At 38.6% G+C, this 19,387-nt stretch overlaps 1 protein-coding gene across 1 annotated transcript; it reads right to left on the reverse strand.

Moving 5' to 3' along the window:
• Window positions 1-15,620: 15,620 nt before the first annotated feature.
• Window positions 15,621-17,738, reverse strand: LOC122049625 (ferritin-3, chloroplastic-like). The gene is made up of 8 exons (XM_042610987.1): window positions 17,537-17,738; window positions 17,165-17,248; window positions 17,025-17,085; window positions 16,856-16,943; window positions 16,425-16,486; window positions 16,278-16,343; window positions 15,892-15,955; window positions 15,621-15,794 (listed from the first exon to the last, which is right to left on the reverse strand). Exons 1-8 carry the CDS (start codon window positions 17,713-17,715, stop codon window positions 15,739-15,741), a joined length of 660 nt encoding a protein of 219 aa, XP_042466921.1. The 5' UTR covers window positions 17,716-17,738; the 3' UTR covers window positions 15,621-15,738.
• Between the last annotated feature and the right edge of the window lie 1,649 nt (window positions 17,739-19,387).

Below are 19,387 nucleotides of genomic sequence, written 5' to 3' on the forward strand. Positions count from 1 at the left end.
ACTTTGACCTACTTGACTCTCCTTCACAATCTCCCCACATGAATAATTGCACCTGCAATCTTCATGTGTTGTCTATATGTATTGTCAAACATCGAAATCCAAACATCAAGACTCGAGCTTGACTCAATTCAAGCTCAGTCAACACGGTCAACCTTGACCTAGGGAATATTGCACCAACACTTATTATTATTTTAATTTTATGAAAAATTACAGATATGTAAGTTTATGTAAATTTATGATTTTTATGTATTTTATGGGTATTTTTCTCGTAGAAGCGAAGCAACAAGTGTTTGAACACTTGTAGGCTTCAACTACCGAGAAACACCTTCCGAAACGGCAAGGTCTCGCCCAAAATGTTTTGGGACAGCGGGTCAAGGCGCTGTAAGATCGTCATAGGACACTCGTGAGACTCATATCGCGAGAAGGGGCGCTGCCCCTAACCCCGCAAGGGGCATTGTCCAGTGATCGCGCCCGAAAATCGTTATACGGGACCGCCGAGAAGTTGCGACTCGTAAAATCGTAAAAAATCAGTAGTAAAATCATAGAAATTATGGAAATTACATAATTTATAATTATGTATAATTTTTGTGATGGTTATGGCCCAAATACCCAATAAGATTGGACAAAATATGTTGTAATTCATAATATGACCTGCGTGCCATTTTGTGTGTTTGTGCGTGTTGTATATGATCGCGACCTGCGCGTCGTGCCTTCCTTTATTTTATATTCCTATTATAAATAGTTTAGACTCGAATGTAACTACAGTTTCAAATTTGTAATGTACAAAAAAAATTGAAGCGGTGGAAGGTCCACTCGAGGAGGAGTTACGAGGAGGGTGTAAGAAACACATGGTGGTCAAAGGGAGGAGCTTGGAGAAGCTGTTGACCCTAGGTTGACCATCCGATCTTCTCATTAGCTTGAGAAGATCGTAATAGGGTCATAACTAATCACAATTTAATTAATTGCTTGTGTGTGTATGTGATGCATGCTAGAGTAGAGTAATTAATTAGTGCCTTAAGGATTAGATTAGATCTAAATCGCGTATATGATGCACCACGATTAGATTAGATCTAAATCGCGTATATGATACACATTAACGATTAGATTAGATCTAAATCATGTCAACTCAAAATGCCTACCATGCCGTGATATCCATCACTACTTCGATCACATGTTGTTGTTTGAATCTGCCAAAGCAGAGCAACACATATTATCTTGGTAGGGTGCGGAGGAACAATCTTGGTCCCGCCTATCAACGCATGGGTGACGACAAACTCAATTAGATTGAGTATAACTAGTTAAATCAGATTTAATTGTAGGCATTATCCAATAGTTGGAAGACAGGACAAAAACACATTTATATTAAATCTTGGGTGATTTAGCCAAAGCTAACTCAAGTTTTAATATACATGCGGATCTTGATCCTATAAACAAGAGTTGCATAGAGATGTAATTGGTAATTAGTTACTTACCAATCATACTAAGTCTTGGGCGATTTAGCCAAAGCTAACTCAAGGCGTAGTATGATGTGGATCTTGTCCCACAAAATTATAGCTAGTTGGTTGGAATCTAGTAAGTGTGGTTTGACCACATCCCTGACTTGATTCTACAAAAGTTCTATAATTCAATGGGAGCATCATTTAATTAAAGGCCTAATTAAATGATAATTGGAATATAATATTTATTTTCTGTATTTTTTTTATTGTAGATTGCCATGTCGTCAAACACGAACTCCTTCTCCTTACGTTCTGTCCTCGATAAGGACAAGCTCAATGGAGCTAACTTCCTGGACTGGTACAGGAACCTGAGAATAGTTCTCACACAGGAACGAAAACTGTACGTCCTGGAGCAGCCCATTCCTGAGGCACCTCCTGCCACTGCCACGCGAGCTGACCGAGATGCTTACAAGAAGCATCAAGATGACGCATTAGATGTGTCCTATCTCATGCTCGCGATCATGAACTCTGAGCTTCAGAAGCAACACGAGTTGATGGATGCTTATGATATGGTTGAACATCTTCGTCAACTATATCAAGGACAAGCAAGGCACGAGAGATTCGAGATCTCTAAGGCACTGTTTTAGTGCAAGATGCAAGACGGGACTCCCGTAGGTCCATATGTACTCAAGATGATTGGGTACATAGAAACCTACAAAGGTTGGGATTTCCCCTTGGCCAAGAGCTGGCCACTGACTTGATCTTGCAGTCCTTGCCAGAGAGCTACAGTCAATTTATCATGAATTACAACATGAACGAAATTGACAAGCCACTACCCATGTTGAGAACTGTTGAGCTCAACCTTAAGAAGGTTAAGCCTAATTCCATTCTGATGGTGCAAAGGCACAAAGGAAAGGGCAAGCCTAAAGGCAAGGGAAAGTCCCAAGCTAAGGGCAAAGGCAAGGCATTGAAATCCAAAGGAGGGGTTGCCAAGGATGCTACTTGCTTCCACTCGATCAGACCGGGCACTACAAGAGGAACTGCAAAGTGTACCTGGATAATCTTAAGAAGAAGAGAAGTGAGACTTCCACTTCAGGTATATATGTTATAGAAGTCAATCTATCTATTTCTTCATCATGGGTATTAGATACCGGATGTGCTTCTCACATTTGTACCAATGTGCAGGCGCTGAGAAATAGCAGAGCATTGACGAAGGGCGAGGTGGACCTACACGTAGGCAATGGAGCACGGGTTGCTGCTGTTGCTGTAGGGACTTATTCTCTATCTATGCCCTCTGGGCTTGTACTAGAATTAAATAATTGTTGTTATGTGCCTGCTCTTACTAAGAACATTATATCAATTTCTTGTTTGGACAAGAAATGTTTTTCATTTATAATAAAGAACAAATGTTGTTCAGTTTATTCAAATGATATGTTCTATTGTAGTGCACCTCTGATTAATGGACTATATATTCTAGACTTAGAGAACCCCATCTATAACATAAATACCAAAAGGTTCAAATCAAATGAAATGAACCAAACCTATCTCTGACACTGTCGCTTATAAATGACAAACGCTTATCCCAGCTCCATAAAGATGGTTTGCTGGACTCATTTGATTTTGAATCATATGAGACATGTGAGTCATGCCTACTGGGCAAGATGACCAAGACTCCCTTTAGTGGACACAACGACAGAGAGACTGACTTGTTAGGACTTATACATAGTGATGTATGTGGACCTTTCAATGTCGCTGCTAGAAGTGGTTATAGGTACTTCATTACATTTACTGATGACTTCAGTAGATATGGTTATGTGTATCAGATGACACATAAGTCTGAATCCTTTGAAAAATTCAAAGAATTCAAGAATGAAGTGCAAAACCAGCTTGGCAAGAATATTAAGATACTTCGATCAGATCGAGGTGGTGAATACCTTAGCTATGAGTTTCATGACTATCTAGCTGAGTGTGAGATTCTATCCCAACTCACTTCTCCTGGAACACCACAGTGGAATGGTGTATCCGAAAGGAGGAATCGTACCCTATTAGATATGGTGCGATCTATGATGAGTCACACAAATCTTCCTATGTCTCTTTGGGGCTATGCTCTAGACACAGCAACCTTCATACTCAACCGAGTTCCATCCAAGGCTGTGATAAAGACACCATATAGGATATGGGCTGGGAGAGATGCCCAGGTGTCTTTTATGAGGATTTAGGGTTGTGAGGCTTACGTTCGACGTCAAGTCTCAGACAAACTGGGACCCAAATCCGATAAGTGCTATTTTATTGGATATCCCAAGGAAACTATGAGATATTACTTCTACATTCCCAGTCAACACAAAGTAGTTGTGGCTAAGACTGGGGTATTTCTAGAAAGAGATTTTGTTTCTAGAAAAACTAGTGGGAGTACGTTCGATCTTGAAGAAATTCAAGATATTGACCATAGCACTGAAGCCTCGATGGAAGTTGAATTGGAACCACAAAGTGTTGTGGATGATGTTGTCTCACAAGGAGTTGAGGAACAGCAACCAGTTCATGTAGACCTACCTCTTCGCAGGTCTGATAGGGTACGTCGTCAGCCTAAGAGATATTCATTTCTCTTGTCTGATCATGATGACGTTGTGCTCATTGAGGATGAGCCTACCTATTATCAGGAAACTATGATGAGACCAGATTCTGAGTCATGGCTAGAAGCCATGAGATCTGAAATGGAATCCATGTACACCAACCAAGTATGGACTTTGGTTGATCCACCTGAAGGGGTGGGACCTATTGGGTGTAAGTGGGTCTTTAAGAGAAAGACTGACATGGATGAACTTATATATAAGGGTCGTTTGGTAGCTAAAGGTTTCAAGCAAATTCATGGTATTGACTATGATGAAACCTTTTCTCCAGTAGAGATGTTTAAGTCCATTCGGATCATGCTTGCTATTGCAGCGTACCACGATTATGAGATCTGGCAGATGGATGTCAAAATCGCGTTTCTGAATGGAAACCTGCTCGAGGATGTGTACATGACACAACCTGAGGGTTTTATAGATCCACAGCATACTAGAAGAGTATGCAAGCTGCATAGGTCCATTTATGGACTAAAGCAAGCTTCTCGGAGCTGGAATCTTCGATTCGATGATGCAATCAAACAGTTTGGTTTCATCAAGAATGAAGATGAACCTTGTGTCTACAAGAAGGTTGTAGGGAGCATAGTTATCTTTCTTGTATTGTATGTGGATGATATACTACTCATTGGGAACGACATCCCTTTGCTGCAGTCTGTAAAGACTTGGCTAGGGACTTGTTTCTCAATGAAGGACATAGGTGAAGCATCTCGCATTCTAGGCATAAAGATCTATAGAGATAGATCTAATTCTAGGACTTGTTTCTAATTTTATTTTTATTGATTTAGTTTGAGTTCTAAGGATTCTTTGACTTTGTGTTAGATTTAGGTTTAATCGTCGATCAATTAAGTGCACATTTTAGGCTTCCAGGTCGTGGCGAGACACACTGACCTTTTTGGGTATCAGAGCAATGACCACTTCCTTAGAGAAAGCTGGTTCGAGAAATTGAACACTTAACTAATGGTTTAATTAGTATAGGATGTGGTAGGTAGCTTCAGTTAATTCCACTTAGTTAAGCAGATCAAGTATGACACTCCTTACTCCACCTGATTATCTGGACTAAGTTTTCTTAACATACTATCATTTCGCCACACCTTGATACTATGTTGTGCAAGTGTCAATCAAGCATATATCTTTTGTCCTATATTTTTCCTATCTATCTATTCTAAGATAAGCAATTAAAATCATGGATAAAATATATGGCATGTGAGACATGACATATTGCAATTAATTAAGATATGCACGAGCATGTCAATTTGAACATGCCATCAGTCAAAACAATCAAACACTTAATATATTAGTTTCTAATTATATATCAAATTCTCGATTTGATACATTTTGTGTTAATCTTGAATGTGTTAACCCACTTTGATACATTTTAATTATTAAGATTTCTAATTTTATCAAGTGAAATTTTATTGATTGTTGCATAATTAAATGGTGCGTGATTGTAACTTTGTTTATGAATTTTAAGTTGTTGATTTGAATTTAACTTAGACTTGTAAATAGTCTATATTTTAAGATTTAGATAATATATTAATATTCTTTTTGAGATTCCTAATTTTATGTTTCAAAACAACATTTTGTTTTTCCGATTTTATAGAACTTTTGTTTTCTGAATTTTAAATTTAAAAAAAATTTCTTTTGAATTTTTACATTTCAAAACTTGAATTTTTGAAGTTGAAAGCTGATTTTTATTATTTAAATTTCTTAACATTGAACTTTATCATTTTTTTTAATTTAAAAGTTGATTTTTCGAATTTTTAAACTTTGAATTTAGATTTGAAAATTATTTTTTATCCGAATTTTAAATTTTAAAATTAACATTATGTTTTTCAAAATTCAAAGATTTGTTTTCTTTAATTTTAAAATTCAATTTCTGATTTTTAGATTTAAAAACTGTTTTTCTATTTTTGTGAATTTTGAAAATGGTTTATTTGATTTTTAAAAATTCTTATAGATTAAATTCTTATTATTTATATTTGAATTATTTATAGTTGGATTATTAATTAGATTTGGATTGATTAATTCATGGTTATCTTTATTAAACAAATTGTTAATTAATCCTGAATTAATTGATTTATCTTTAAAATTAATTTTTTGATTAGTCAGATTAAGATTTTGATCGATCTGACCAAGGTTTGTGTCAACTTGATCTTAGTCTTTATTGACTTGATCAAAGTCTTGATTAAGTTTTAGATTATTATTTAAATTAATCAATTTATTTTTAATTAATTTCAAATTAATTGATTTTTTATTCATTAATTTATTTTTGATAATTAAATTTGAATTAGGTGAATTGTTAGAACCAACCATGAAAGATTTATAATGCATATCCAAATTGCTATCATAATCGAAAATATTTAAATTATTACTAGTATGCATAGCTAAAATAGGATTTTCATAAAATTTAAAATCACTAACCTTAATCGCCCCTCTCGATTCTTGGATTTCCTCTATGGGCATTCGTTCTTATAATGTCTGGTCTTCTTGCACTTGAAACATGTCACATGTTCCTTACAATGACATGTCTGGGCTTCTCCTGCACACTTGGTCAGAGTGTTAAATAACAACGAAACTAACTTAACCTATTTTGTTATTCATCAAAACTTGAGTTAGACCGTTAGTGCTAACCCCACCAACACTAACAAGTCATAAAGGACTGAATGATAGACATGTGAATGGAAGTTCTTGTTGGCGCGGTTAGCACTAATGGTCTAACTCAAGTTTTGATGAATGAAAAAATAGGTTAAGTTAGTTTCGTCATTATCTAACACTCTGATCAAGTGTGCAGGAGAAGCTCAGACAGGTCGACAGGCTGACCTGATGTTTGACACGAAACCCAACTAGGTCAACGGGTCGATCGGATAGCTGGCACGAAGTCCAAACGGGTCGACTGACTGACCGAACTTTTTGACACGAAGTCTAGCTAGGTCGACGGGCTGACCGGATAGCTGGTACGAAGCCCAGACAGGTCGAAGGGCTAACCGAACGTCTGGCAAGTAAGTGAAGGTAAGTCACTGGAGGGGAGTGACTGTGAGGACGCGTTCCCAGAAAGGGAACATTAGGCGTCAATCCGACTTAGACCCATTTCGGATATCTAAGTTGACATCGTGACTAGATTCCGGTCTCGAGGAGACGGAATCTAGCTAATACTCCGCTTGTTCATTTTAAACTATGCTAACACTTTGTTTTGCAGGATAATATTATTTGCATTTTGCCTCGGACAAACTCTTTCGTGCAGGAGAAGGACTTGCTGGAGAAGAGTGGTCCGGGCGCCCGGGAGGGACCTGGGCGTCCGGAATGCAATATTTATCCAAAACGTCGCTTCGCCACGTGGAGCACCCTGGTTGGCTCGGCTACGTCATATTCAGGATGCCCGAAAGGATCCAGGCGCCCCGAACCTCCTATATAAGGAGGGTAAAGGCTGGAGTAAAAAAAACAACAATGAACGATTCGATCTCTGGTGCTCCTGCGGCGCTGCTGACAACGCTCTGCCTTTTCATTCTTCTTTTTCTTGTCAGTTTTATTTTTTTTAGCGTTCGTGTACTTTTAGTTGTAAACATTTTCGAATTTCTAGTGAATTGCCCATCGAAAGCACCCTTGCGTGCGAGCCTTGGAGTAGGAGTCGACACAGGCTCCGAACCAAGTAAATTTACTTGTGTCATTTCTTTTTGTTTATTCTTTCCGCTACATACTTACTCTCGAATTTTTTTTAATTGATATTCACCCCCTCTATCGAACGCTTACGATCCAACAGTTCTAACAAGACATAGAGGATCAGATGCTAAGCATGTGGATAAAAGTCCTAATAATTATGGAGGACCGGATGTTAGGTATATGGAAGTAAGTTCTAATATGTCATGATTGTTGGAACCCTAAGGTTGTTTTGGTATGAACAACAAGTTAAGTTAGGTCCTGCGTTGTATTTAACCTTGTGTCTAAGTGTGCAGGAGCTTAGGAGCACAGGTACTCGAGCGGAAGACGCAGCCAGTGAAAAGGACGGCACATGGTGCGTCCGAGGGACGAGGTGCTGCGGAAGAGTACACCGGCGGACGAGAAGGAAGCGCGCGCGGTGGTTTCGAGGGACGAAAGCCGGAGCGGAAGATTGCTCGGGGATCAAGAGACGCAGCTAGCGCGAAGGTCGGCACGGGGTGCGACTGAGGGACGAAGACTGCGGATGAGTATGCTGGTGGACGAGAAGGAACACGCGGCAATTCCGAGGGACGAGAAGCCGGAGGGAAGCACGCTCGAGAAGGCCGGAACATGGGTTCGGGTGAGCCCTATTCCGGAAGGCCGAGATCACCCAAGCAAACGGAGCCGGAGCGAACAGACCCGGACCGAGATGAGCTGGATCGAGACGAGCTGAACCGGAGTCGAAAAGTCAACTTATGTTGACCTTAGGGCTCCGGGCGCCCGGAATTGACCGGGGCGCCCGGAACCCTTCCAGGCGTCCGGAATCGACTTTTCAACAGGATCGAGTTTTGACTCGATCCGACCGTTGGGGGATAAAATTTATCCCCCCAAGGGCGCCCGGAACCCTTTCAGGCGCCCGGACCAAGACTATAAATATAGCCTTGGTCCAGAAGCTTAAACATAACTCACTGATTGTAAATCCAGTGCTTGCACACTCTCTTTTAGTCTAAGGTTCTGTTTTCTGCACTTCAACGCTGTACGAGGCTTCTCCGCCCGAAGGAGTTTTATTGAGCTTAATCTTCCTTGGATTAACAACCACATCGGTTGTAACCAAGTAAATCTTTTGTGTCTCGCTTTTCTTTATGCTTTTAATTTATCTGCTTAACTTAATTATGCAAGTGTTAGCCTAAAGAGTTCGAGGAGGGCTTGTTTTCTTTTTTGTGTTAGCAGGATATCCAACAACTCCCTCCTAGCCGGCCCAACGGTCCTACAAGTGGTATCAGAGCCGAGTACGCCTCAGAAGGACTAACCGCCGTCTGAAGCAACAAAACCATGGCCGGAGCTAGCGACTATCCACCTGCATTCGAGGGGGAGTTTTCCATCTGGAAACAAAACATGGAGGTATACCTTAACTCAGATTCTGATATTTCTTTAATAATAAAATTTGGTTATGAAGAACCAAAGAACACGAACGGAGAAGGACTCGATTTACGCCTCTGGAACGAAAAGCAACGTGAGGAGTCTATGGCAAATGGGCGAGCAAAATATTATCTTCTGAATGTAATACCAAAGGAAGATTTCAAAAAGGTCGCAGATTATGAAAGCGCAAAAGAACTTTGGAAAAAGTTCTTGCAGCTCTACGAAGAACCTTCAGAAGCTGACACCTCAATAGACACCGAGCCACCGACAGAAGAGTCCGAAATCGAGGTAAGTACTACAACAGCCGAAGTACATCCCGAGATCGATGACGGGGGAGAATCTTCGGAAGAAAGCAACTCGATAGGGGGAGAATCAATTACTGACAAGATAAGTCAGGTATGGACTCGAACCTCTGATCAATTGAATGATTCAATCGAAGAATTGCCTGAAAATTTTTGCGAATCATCGAAAGAGTTTTTTATATTAGAAAATCAATTGTCAAACTTATCCTGCAAATTTGAAATATTATCGAAAGAGTTCTTCGAATTTCAAAATATCTTAACAAAAGAATTTTGCAAGTTGGAAACTTTGCTAAAAAACTTTTGTGAATCACAAAGAAGTTTTTCGAAAGAATTATGTAACTTAGAAATATTATCGAAAACTTTTTCTGGTCCTAAAAATTTGGAAGTACAAATTACTTTATTGAAAAAGTTTTATAAATTAGAAATTGATTCATCGAAAAATATTTTCGGATTAAGAAACCTATTATTAATAGATTCCTGCAAATTCTTATTGTTAAAAAATTCTGGCAAATTACGAAATATTCTTTCAAACAAATTTTGCACATTGCCGAAAGATTTTTTTATATTATTGAGGAATTTTATCAAGTTAGAATTTATGCTATTTGAATATTTTTGTGAAGTTGAAATTCAAAAAATAATAGAAATTAACATGATACAAATTGTTGCATGTTTAATATTTGTGGCTTTAAATTTGAAACAGTGTGATTTAAGAAATTTTGATAAATTAAAATGGAAATTTAAATCATGTTGATAAAGAGCATTAGAACAATAATTAAATAAATGCAAAGAAATTTTTTTACGTTATCAATTTTGCTAAATTTTCTTGCATAAATATTTGGGCTTAGAATGCTTTTTTTTTTTGGTGAAAATTATTGCAAAATTTTCAAAGTTCTCGAAATTGCTCTAAAAGGATCTTAATGACTTAGAAATTCTTTTGTTTAGAGATATTTTTTTTCTAAGTCTTTTAAACCTTAGATTGTTTTTCTTGAAACCCCATTTTTATTGTGATCAAAGGGGGAGAAGAGAAAGTATAAGTCTAGGGGGAGGTAGAGAAAATTAAAATTTTCTGTTAAATTCTGTTAAAATTTAATTTTTTCTATCATGTTGCATGTTATTGCAATAAACTGTTTAATTTAATATCTATTTTTGTCCCTAACTTAACTTGGGTTGATCACACCAAAAAGGGGGAGATTGTTGGAACCCCAAGGTTGTTTTGGTGTGAACAACAAGTTAAGTTAGGTCCTGCGTTGTATTTAACCTTGTGTCTAAGTGTGCAGGAGCTTAGGAGCACAGGTACTCGAGCGGAAGACGCAGCCAGCGAAAAGGACGGCACGTGGTGCGTCCGAGGGACGAGGTGCTGCGGAAGAGTACACCGGCGGACGAGAAGGAAGCGCGCGCGGTGGTTCCGAGGGACGAAAGCCGGAGCGGAAGATTGCTCGGGGAGCAAGAGACGCAGCTAGCGCGAAGGTCGGCACGGGGTGCGACTGAGGGATGAAGACTGCGGATGAGTACGCTGGTGGACGAGAAGGAACACGCGGCAATTCCGAGGGACGAGAAGCCGGAGGGAAGCACGCTCGAGAAGGCCGGAACATGGGTTCGGGTGAGCCCTATTCCGGAAGGCCGAGATCACCCAAGCAAACGGAGCCGGAGCGAACAGACCCGGACCGAGATGAGCTGGATCGAGACGAGCTGAACCGGAGTCGAAAAGTCAACTTATGTTGACCTTAGGGCTCCGGGCGCCTGGAACCGACCAGGGCGCCCGGAATCCTTCCAGGCGCTCGGAATCGACTTTTCAACAGGATCGAGTTTTGACTCGATCCGACCGTTGGGGGATAAAATTTATCCCCCCAGGGCGCCCGGAACCCTTTTAGGCGCCCGGACCAAGACTATAAATATAACCTTGGTCCAGAAGCTTAAACATAACTCACTGATTGTAAATCCAGTGCTTGCACACTCTCTTTTAGTTTAAGGTTCTGTTTTCTGCACTTCAACGCTGTACGAGGCTTCTCCGCCCGAAGGAGTTTTATTGAGCTTAATCTTCCTTGGATTAACAACTACATCGGTTGTAACCAAGTAAATCTTTTGTGCCTCGCTTTTCTTTATGCTTTTAATTTATCTGCTTAACTTAATTATGCAAGTGTTAGCCTAAAGAGTTCGAGGAGGGCTTGTTTTCTTTTTTGTGTTAGCAGGATATCCAACAACTCCCTCCTAGCCGGCCCAACGGTCCTACAATGATGAGCCAAACAAGAAGTGAAATCCTGACATGTCATGGAGGATCAGATGTTAAACATGAGCAGAAAAATCCAAACATATCAAAGAGGACTGAATGTTTGACAGTGGTGAAGTCTTGACAGGTTCAGGTTGACCGAATACTAGGCAGGTAAAGTCGTAGAAGGTCAAGGCTAATTGGATTTTGGACAGATGAAGTCTTAGTAGGTTGAAGTCAATCAGATATTGGGCAAGGATGATAGTTTAGCCTTGACAAGAATGAAAAAATATCAGTTAACTGCTATGGTAATGACAATCGACCGATGAGTCTGAAATCACTAGTTTGGAATTTAAGGGGATTTATGGTGTGAGCAATCAAATGTTGGGTGTTAGTAATTAACTTCTGCATAAGTCGAGTGAGGGAATCGACTAATGACATTGTAGATTGAACAAAAGATTTTACAGTTCATCTGAAAACTTGATCAATGATACATCAGTCGACTGTTATGGTTTATGTAGTCGACTGACAATTCTACTAGTAGAACAAGAGCAATATTCAAATTTGAGCACATGATTGACTATTGAGAGTAAAGAGTTGATTGTTAGGATGATTTAGTCACTATAACAACCCTATAAAAGAGGATTTTGTGGAGGTTTCAAAGTGTCTATTCTTGGATAGTTCTTAGAGGTTTCGAGGGAACGTATTTATGCATTCCATACTTTAGGATGCAAATTCAAAGAAACAAACAATGAGCAAAGCAAAATATCTCTTGTAAAAATAGTTTATTTATATTGTATTTATTTTCAACTTTATCTTTGTATTTAGTTTATGTTACTTGTAAGAACAGATTGTTATAAAAGGTTTCTCCGCTTCTGGAAGGTCTTTGACAAGGAGAAAAATAGTGGTATTTATGTTAGGATGTTAGGCCATAGAGTAGGAATCGGGGGGGTTCCGAATCACATAAAAAAACTCAAGTTTATGTTTGTGTTTCGTTTGTTTCTTTTTATTTTTCCACTGCATATTAACCTTTTGCAAATGAGCACACGGTCGATTGATTGAAACAAAGCGAATCACTATTCACCCTCTCTCTAGTGATGTCAACGATTCTAACACATCCGACACACTCCAACACAATACCATCAACATTGCCACCTATTTTGAGCGGCTTTCCTCCTAGGTCTACTGGAGACATACCATCCGCTTATATTACTATTGATATATGATCCTATCGCAAAATAGAGCAGCCTTATTGGAAGTTACTGACGAAGCTTTCTCTTATGATGTGGTCAGACCTACATGGATCAAAACATGTTAGAGGGAGCTCGAAGTCATCCTAGTAAGGTCCCTCTGATGTTAGGACTAAAAAAATTAATTTATCTCTACAATGATATGATATTGTCCACTTTTAGGCCTAAATACTCATGGTTTTATTTTTGGTCTCTACTCCAAAGGCCTCGTACCAATGGAAATATCTTTCCTTTATAAGTCTATAATCATTTCCATATGTTTTCAATGTGGAACTTTGTTTACAACTATTGCAACCCAACAATCCCCCTTCAAACGAAGGACCGCTTCCTCAAGCCTATTCACTTGATGTCATCTGATCCTTAACCTAGTAAGACTTTTCTGCCCCTCATTCTAATCGATCTACTAGGACTTCCTTTCCTAGGAACAACTAAGACTTCTCTGCCTGATGTCTGGTCATCTTAATCCAGACATGAGAGCCCTCACTTCCTTCATTAGAAGTCAATATTCCACCCATATGGCTCGATTAGACTATGACTTGTGCATAGTCGACGGTTAGTCCTTCTAGCAATTCAGGCTCTAATACTAATTGTTAGGACCAAAAGAATTAAGATATCTCTATAATGGTATGATATTCTCCACTTTAGGCCTAAGCTTTTATGTTTTATTTTTGGACTCTACCTCAAAGGTCTCATACTAATGGAGATATCTTTCTCTTATAAATCCATGATTCTTTTCATATATTTTTAATATGAAACTTTATTTGCAACCATTATAGCCTAACAATCTCTATTTAAATTATCATGGAATCATAGAAGGAATAGAATAATAAAAATATAGAAGAAGCAAAGCTAACATACTATATATTCCCTTCCATACCACTTGGAGAATCTTGCTATGAAATCTAGGTTATTGGATATTGAGATTGTGGGTTGTAGGTTGTTGGCCATGTGTTGGAGGGGTATTATCACTAGTTTTCTCTTCAAAAAGGTAGATCCACTATCTTAGGAGTCCTCCTAGTATTTGATCCACGGATATGGAGGGAGGTAAATGTAAGTACATAAGTATTAGGCGCATGGTAGGATAACCATAGGCCGTCAGTTCCTGAGAATCGATCCCTGATTATTACGTCAGAGATATCATGAGTCTACCATCTGTGTTGCGTCCTGGGGGCTACTAGTTCTCTATTCATGTCAAACTAAGAAGTGAAATTGAATGAAATATGATTAAAGGAGCTTGGGATGTGATCTTGCGTATGGAGCATGATGTGTTAGGACTCTTGAGCTATAAGAGTGATTCAGGAGGTCAAGTCAGGAAGTTGGGTCATGGTGTTGGAATGGGGTACTGAGACATTGAACATTCGAAAGCAACTCGAGACATCACGTAGTGATGCCCCAGGTAAAATTGTCCTTTTAACACTAGACTCGAAATTCATAACCCTAAAATTGGGACCCTAAATTTCCTATTAGAGTTTCATAGAATGATTCGTAGTGGTATAAAAGGGAATCTATGGTGTCTAATGATAATTTTTTTTTTGTCTATATTCAATTCCTTACATGATCCCACTATGATTTAAGTATAGGAACTTTACTGAGATGACTCTGTGATACTCTCTACAATCCATACAGGTCCGACCACATCATGAGAGAATTTTAAGCCGCACAGATTTCGGCAGCATCATGTCTACTAGAGCCAAAAAAAAAAAAAAAGGGTCATCCTGATTATCTTTCACAAGTACTTATTATTTGCCCCTCCCCCCTTCTCTCGTACTTGTATCAACTATCAAGGCCCCTAGAACTCCATTAGCACCTTAGCACATTCCATGCGCTCACATATTGCTCATCTACACGCTCCTTTGGAGACTTACTCTCCTAATCTATTGGGCGTGTGTTCATACTCCCATCCTTCTTATTCCCAATGGACCGCGAGAGAGACAATGGATGAAAATAGTTTCATAAACTAATGATTTGAAAAATGTTCCACTTCCAATCCCAATTCATAAAAATTGTATAGAAAGCTTATTCAAATTTATCAACACAATTGGTCTAGAAAATTTAGTTCTCGAATCCAAGAATACAATTTGATCTATTTTCATGAGGCTTCCCATAGTAAAATAACAATTTCACTATGACCAAACTCCTATATTCAAATTGGGACTTTGTAGATTTACTCAATGAGAGTCTAAAATAGCAGTTATACTCCTTCGAATAATTAAAGAAAGTAAAATAGTAAACAAATAGAACAATCACTCTAGGTTTAATGAGCCCAGAGCCCATGGTCCAGAAAAAATGGACTAGGGAATTGACCACTTACAATTGCAGCCGGATCGCACCACCCCCTATTATAGTTCGGGTCATGACGGATAATCAAAGGCCGCTCGGAGGTCACCAGCGGTGGGAAAGTGGCCAAGCTGCCGGTTGACGAGCAGGAGATGGCCTCCGACCACTTGCCCCAATCCAAACTATAATCTAGGGATAGTGAACCTAGGGAGGGATCATAACCAATTATGACCGGATCACGGCCATAATCTAGTCGTAATTATAAGCGATCCATCCCCTAATCCACTTTTTTTATGAACGAAGGATCCCAAATCCATGGCATGAGGTCAGCCCTTTCAAGTTATGACAACCACACACAATTGCACATATTTATTCCAACATGCAATGTTAATCCAGTTGATTGCGAAAGCTTGAACCAAGTTTCATAGTCAATCGAGACTAGACTTCGATGTCATACATCAAATATTACTTCCTCCGGAAATCCTGTCTGTTTCTGCTCTCTACTTTCGACAACATCAAAGATTACAAATATAGAATGAAGCAAATGACAACCTACAGCTAGAGACAGATGTAACTGATCAGGACCTCAACACTTTAGGCAGCCACAATATCTCCCTCATGGAGGAGCATCTGGTCGAAATGCCAAACCCCTGCATATAATACCCAATCGCAAATAAGACATCTGAAGGTTATCTACAACATTTCAAAACAGACATCTAGAGATTATCTTAATAATGGAATCCTTACCATGTCCTTTCCCTAACCTTCTCAGCTGAGCAACGTACTCAGATATCTTCTTTATGGCTTCCACCTGAAAATGAGATGAAGATTACAAATTTCAGCAGCAGCAAGCAAATTTGATTTTTCTAACTTGTTGTTTGACAAGTTCATAAGTTTGCTATTACTTATTTGCTCCAACGGTATTCTAATAGCGGTATAGAGATTGGTTACTAGAGAGTAGAAAATGGAAATAAAGCTTTTGCTTTCTTTTTTTACCTTGACCTTTCAATCTTATTATAGGTTTTTGTCTATAATTTTGCTGATTTTAGTGAAATTATGTTGAATTTTTATGAACAAATTAACAATTGTGTCAAAGTTGACAATCAGCTAAACCATCCTCATAATTATGTCACCTGCTCTTCGAGAAATTCACTCTCAATAAAGTCAGCCAGTTGAGCATCTTTGCAATTTTCAGCAATCTGGATTAAATTTCAAGACAATGTAAAAGTTAAAATATGAGATAACACTAATTAGTTGGACCATGGTTCAGTATCACTTACATTGTGTAGCTGGATCAGCTTCTCGTTCGTCAACTTCTCAAGAGCCAAAGTCAATTCCATGGCTGAAACAAAGCAAAACAATGTCACCACATACTCTACAAAATCCAAGGTTTTATCAAACTTAGCAGAGTAGCAAAAAAATATTAAAAAAATGGAATGGTACAAAACCAAATAATTCAATCTCGATGTAAAAATTTAGGATTCCGAATGAAAATATTAGGATTCTTGGTGCCGACATTAAATTGTAAAAATTTAGGAATAGTCGCCATCGTTGTTTAAAAAAAAAGTCTCTTTCCTGGAACATCATCAAATAAGTAATAACAGGATAAAATTCATCGATATTGAGGAGAATGGACGAAACAAATATTTATATGCAACAGTTACATAAAACGATAGAGTAGATTTGTGCTGATGCACAGATTTGAACTTACCATGCAATGCTTCTCCCTTTTCAGGATGATCGAATTCAAACGGTGGCATAACAAGAGACTGGAGTTTCACTCTTCCTCCTCGCTTGTTCTGATCACGGAGAGATTTAGAATCAGTTGTCGTAGCTCAAAGACAATAACAAACACCTTGAAATTTGAATCTGTAACTTACTTGGTATTCCATCAGTTTCTCGGCATGCTCCCTTTCCTCTTCACTTGACTCCTTGAAAAATCTGTAATGAACAAAAGCAAGTCAAATATACTCCAGAATCACAACACATGTATGAAAATAGAGAATAAATGCCTACTTACTTTGCGAGGCCTTTCAGCGCAACGTTGTCGCGGTCGAAGTAAGCGAACAAGGCATGATAGACGTACGAATTATTGTATTCGACACTGCGAATGGAACAATGTTGACGAGATCACTGAGATTGATCTAATTAAATTTCTCATAGAAGGAATTTAAAGAACAGAACAAACGAAAGGTAAGTCAAACAAGACGCGTTTTCCAAGAACTATCAACTAACAAGGCAGCTAAGAACTCGCTCGCATTGTGGAGATCCTAGGTCATTTATCTCGAGAATGACAAAGAAATTTCATCGAAAAGATGAATCAAAGATCGCAGGGGAAAAATATTACAATAAACATAAGGTTAAATGAATGAGAGAGAGAAATAGAACCGACTTGATCTGTTGATTGATGGCAGATTCACACTCATCGGCGTATTTCTGACGGCCCAAAGACAGATCTGGGGACGTCGGAATCAGGGCGAGCTCCTTCCCGATCTCCTCCAAGGGCAGAAACACGACTCCCGTCAACGCCTGGCCGGAGTTGGCAGCGGCCGCGGAAGCTTCGAGAGGCATGTCTTCTCGCTCGAAGGATGATGGGTGGGGAATGAAAGGGCGAGGACGCGGGGATATAAAAAGAGCAGGAGAGAGTCTGGATGGACGACAAGTGGACAGTCAGATCATTTTCAGTCGGATGCGCGCGTGGACGACTCACGATCTCCACACGACTCTCTTCCTCAGCGACCGTGTGAAAGGAATCTTTAAGCCACAAAAAATAAAGTTTTGAAAACAAAAGCCAGCTCATAGCTTTTAATGCCATCCACGGTGCAAAACGGAACTAATAATTCCATTTCCTTTTTTTGATATTTTTATCTCATTTTCATATTATCATTCAGATATTTCATTTTTTAAATATTTTAAAATTTATAATTAAATATTTTATTAAGTAAATATTTATAGATAAATTCGTTGAATATCAAATATCTTTAATTCTCTCCTTAAAAAATTAGATTTCAAAAAATAAAAAAAAAAAAATTAAATAAGTAATCAATGCCAACTTTTTTTGGTGGCCCCTGCTACACGTCACCCACGTGCCCCCAATGCAGAGCCCGTCTTTTTTTTTAAATGTTTTTTTATATTTTTTTTAAAAATAGAAATCATCGAGTATATTGGAGAGGATCCGCATGGATGCCCTAATAAGGAAGACGTGTGATGGCCTCATGCTTGTTGTGGAGACAACAGCAAATGAGACCCACAGAAGTCGCGTGTTGCTTCCCAGTTGATCATGGTCTTTGTGTTGATTTACAGTGAAACAACGTTCTAAAAGAAATCAAGAAAGTAGATGTACAAAAAGATATTCAGTAATTGACTAAAGCCCACATATAAAATTTCAGAATTCCTAATTAAAGAACACACTAAAATTGTTATTTTTCAAAAAGTGCATTTATTTCCAATAATATAATACGCCTCTCGCCAACTGCTTATCCCATTCTCAAACATCAGAGCAACATATTCAAAATAAAAAAAAAGTTTATTTGATTCGAATGCATGCAATCTCGACATCTCTTCGCTCTCCCAGTTCACGGAAATTAAATCTCCTCTCTCTCTATTAGCTCGTCGAAAACAATTTCCTCAAAAGTCGAAACCCTCCACATGGATCTATCAGCTCGTCGAAAGTGAATTAGGATCTACTGATAATCTTTCCGTCTCCCATTCAAGTTTAGGGTTTAGTTTGACTTCTCATTCTGTATCCTGACGTTGGTCATCTCTCTCCTCTCCTATCTTGGATCGCTGACCTAGTATTGTAATTCAACCTCTCGGTCAGGTATATTTCAGATTTCTATCATGTAGAGCCCTCCTTTTTTTTTTTTTTTAATGTTTTTTATATATTTTTTTAAAATATAAATCACCGGGTATATTAGAGAGGATCCACATGGATGCCCTAATAAGGAAGACGTGTGGCAGCCTCGCGCTTGTTGCGAAGACAATAGCAAATGAGACCCACAGAAGTCACGTGTTGCTTCCCAGCTGATCATGGTCTTTGTGTTGATTTACAGTGAAACAACGTTCTAAAGAAATCAAGAAAGTAGATGTACAAAAAGATATTCGGTAATTACTAAAGCCCACATATAAAATTTTAGAATTCCTAATTAAAGAACACACTAAAGTTGTTATTTTTCAAAAAGTGCATTTATTTCCGATAATACGCCTCTCGCCAACTGCTTATCCCATTCCCAAACATCAGAGC

The sequence above is a fragment of the Zingiber officinale genome, chromosome 2B (genome assembly GCF_018446385.1).
Source record: "Zingiber officinale cultivar Zhangliang chromosome 2B, Zo_v1.1, whole genome shotgun sequence".
In the NCBI taxonomy this organism is placed as follows: Eukaryota; Viridiplantae; Streptophyta; class Magnoliopsida; order Zingiberales; family Zingiberaceae; genus Zingiber; species Zingiber officinale.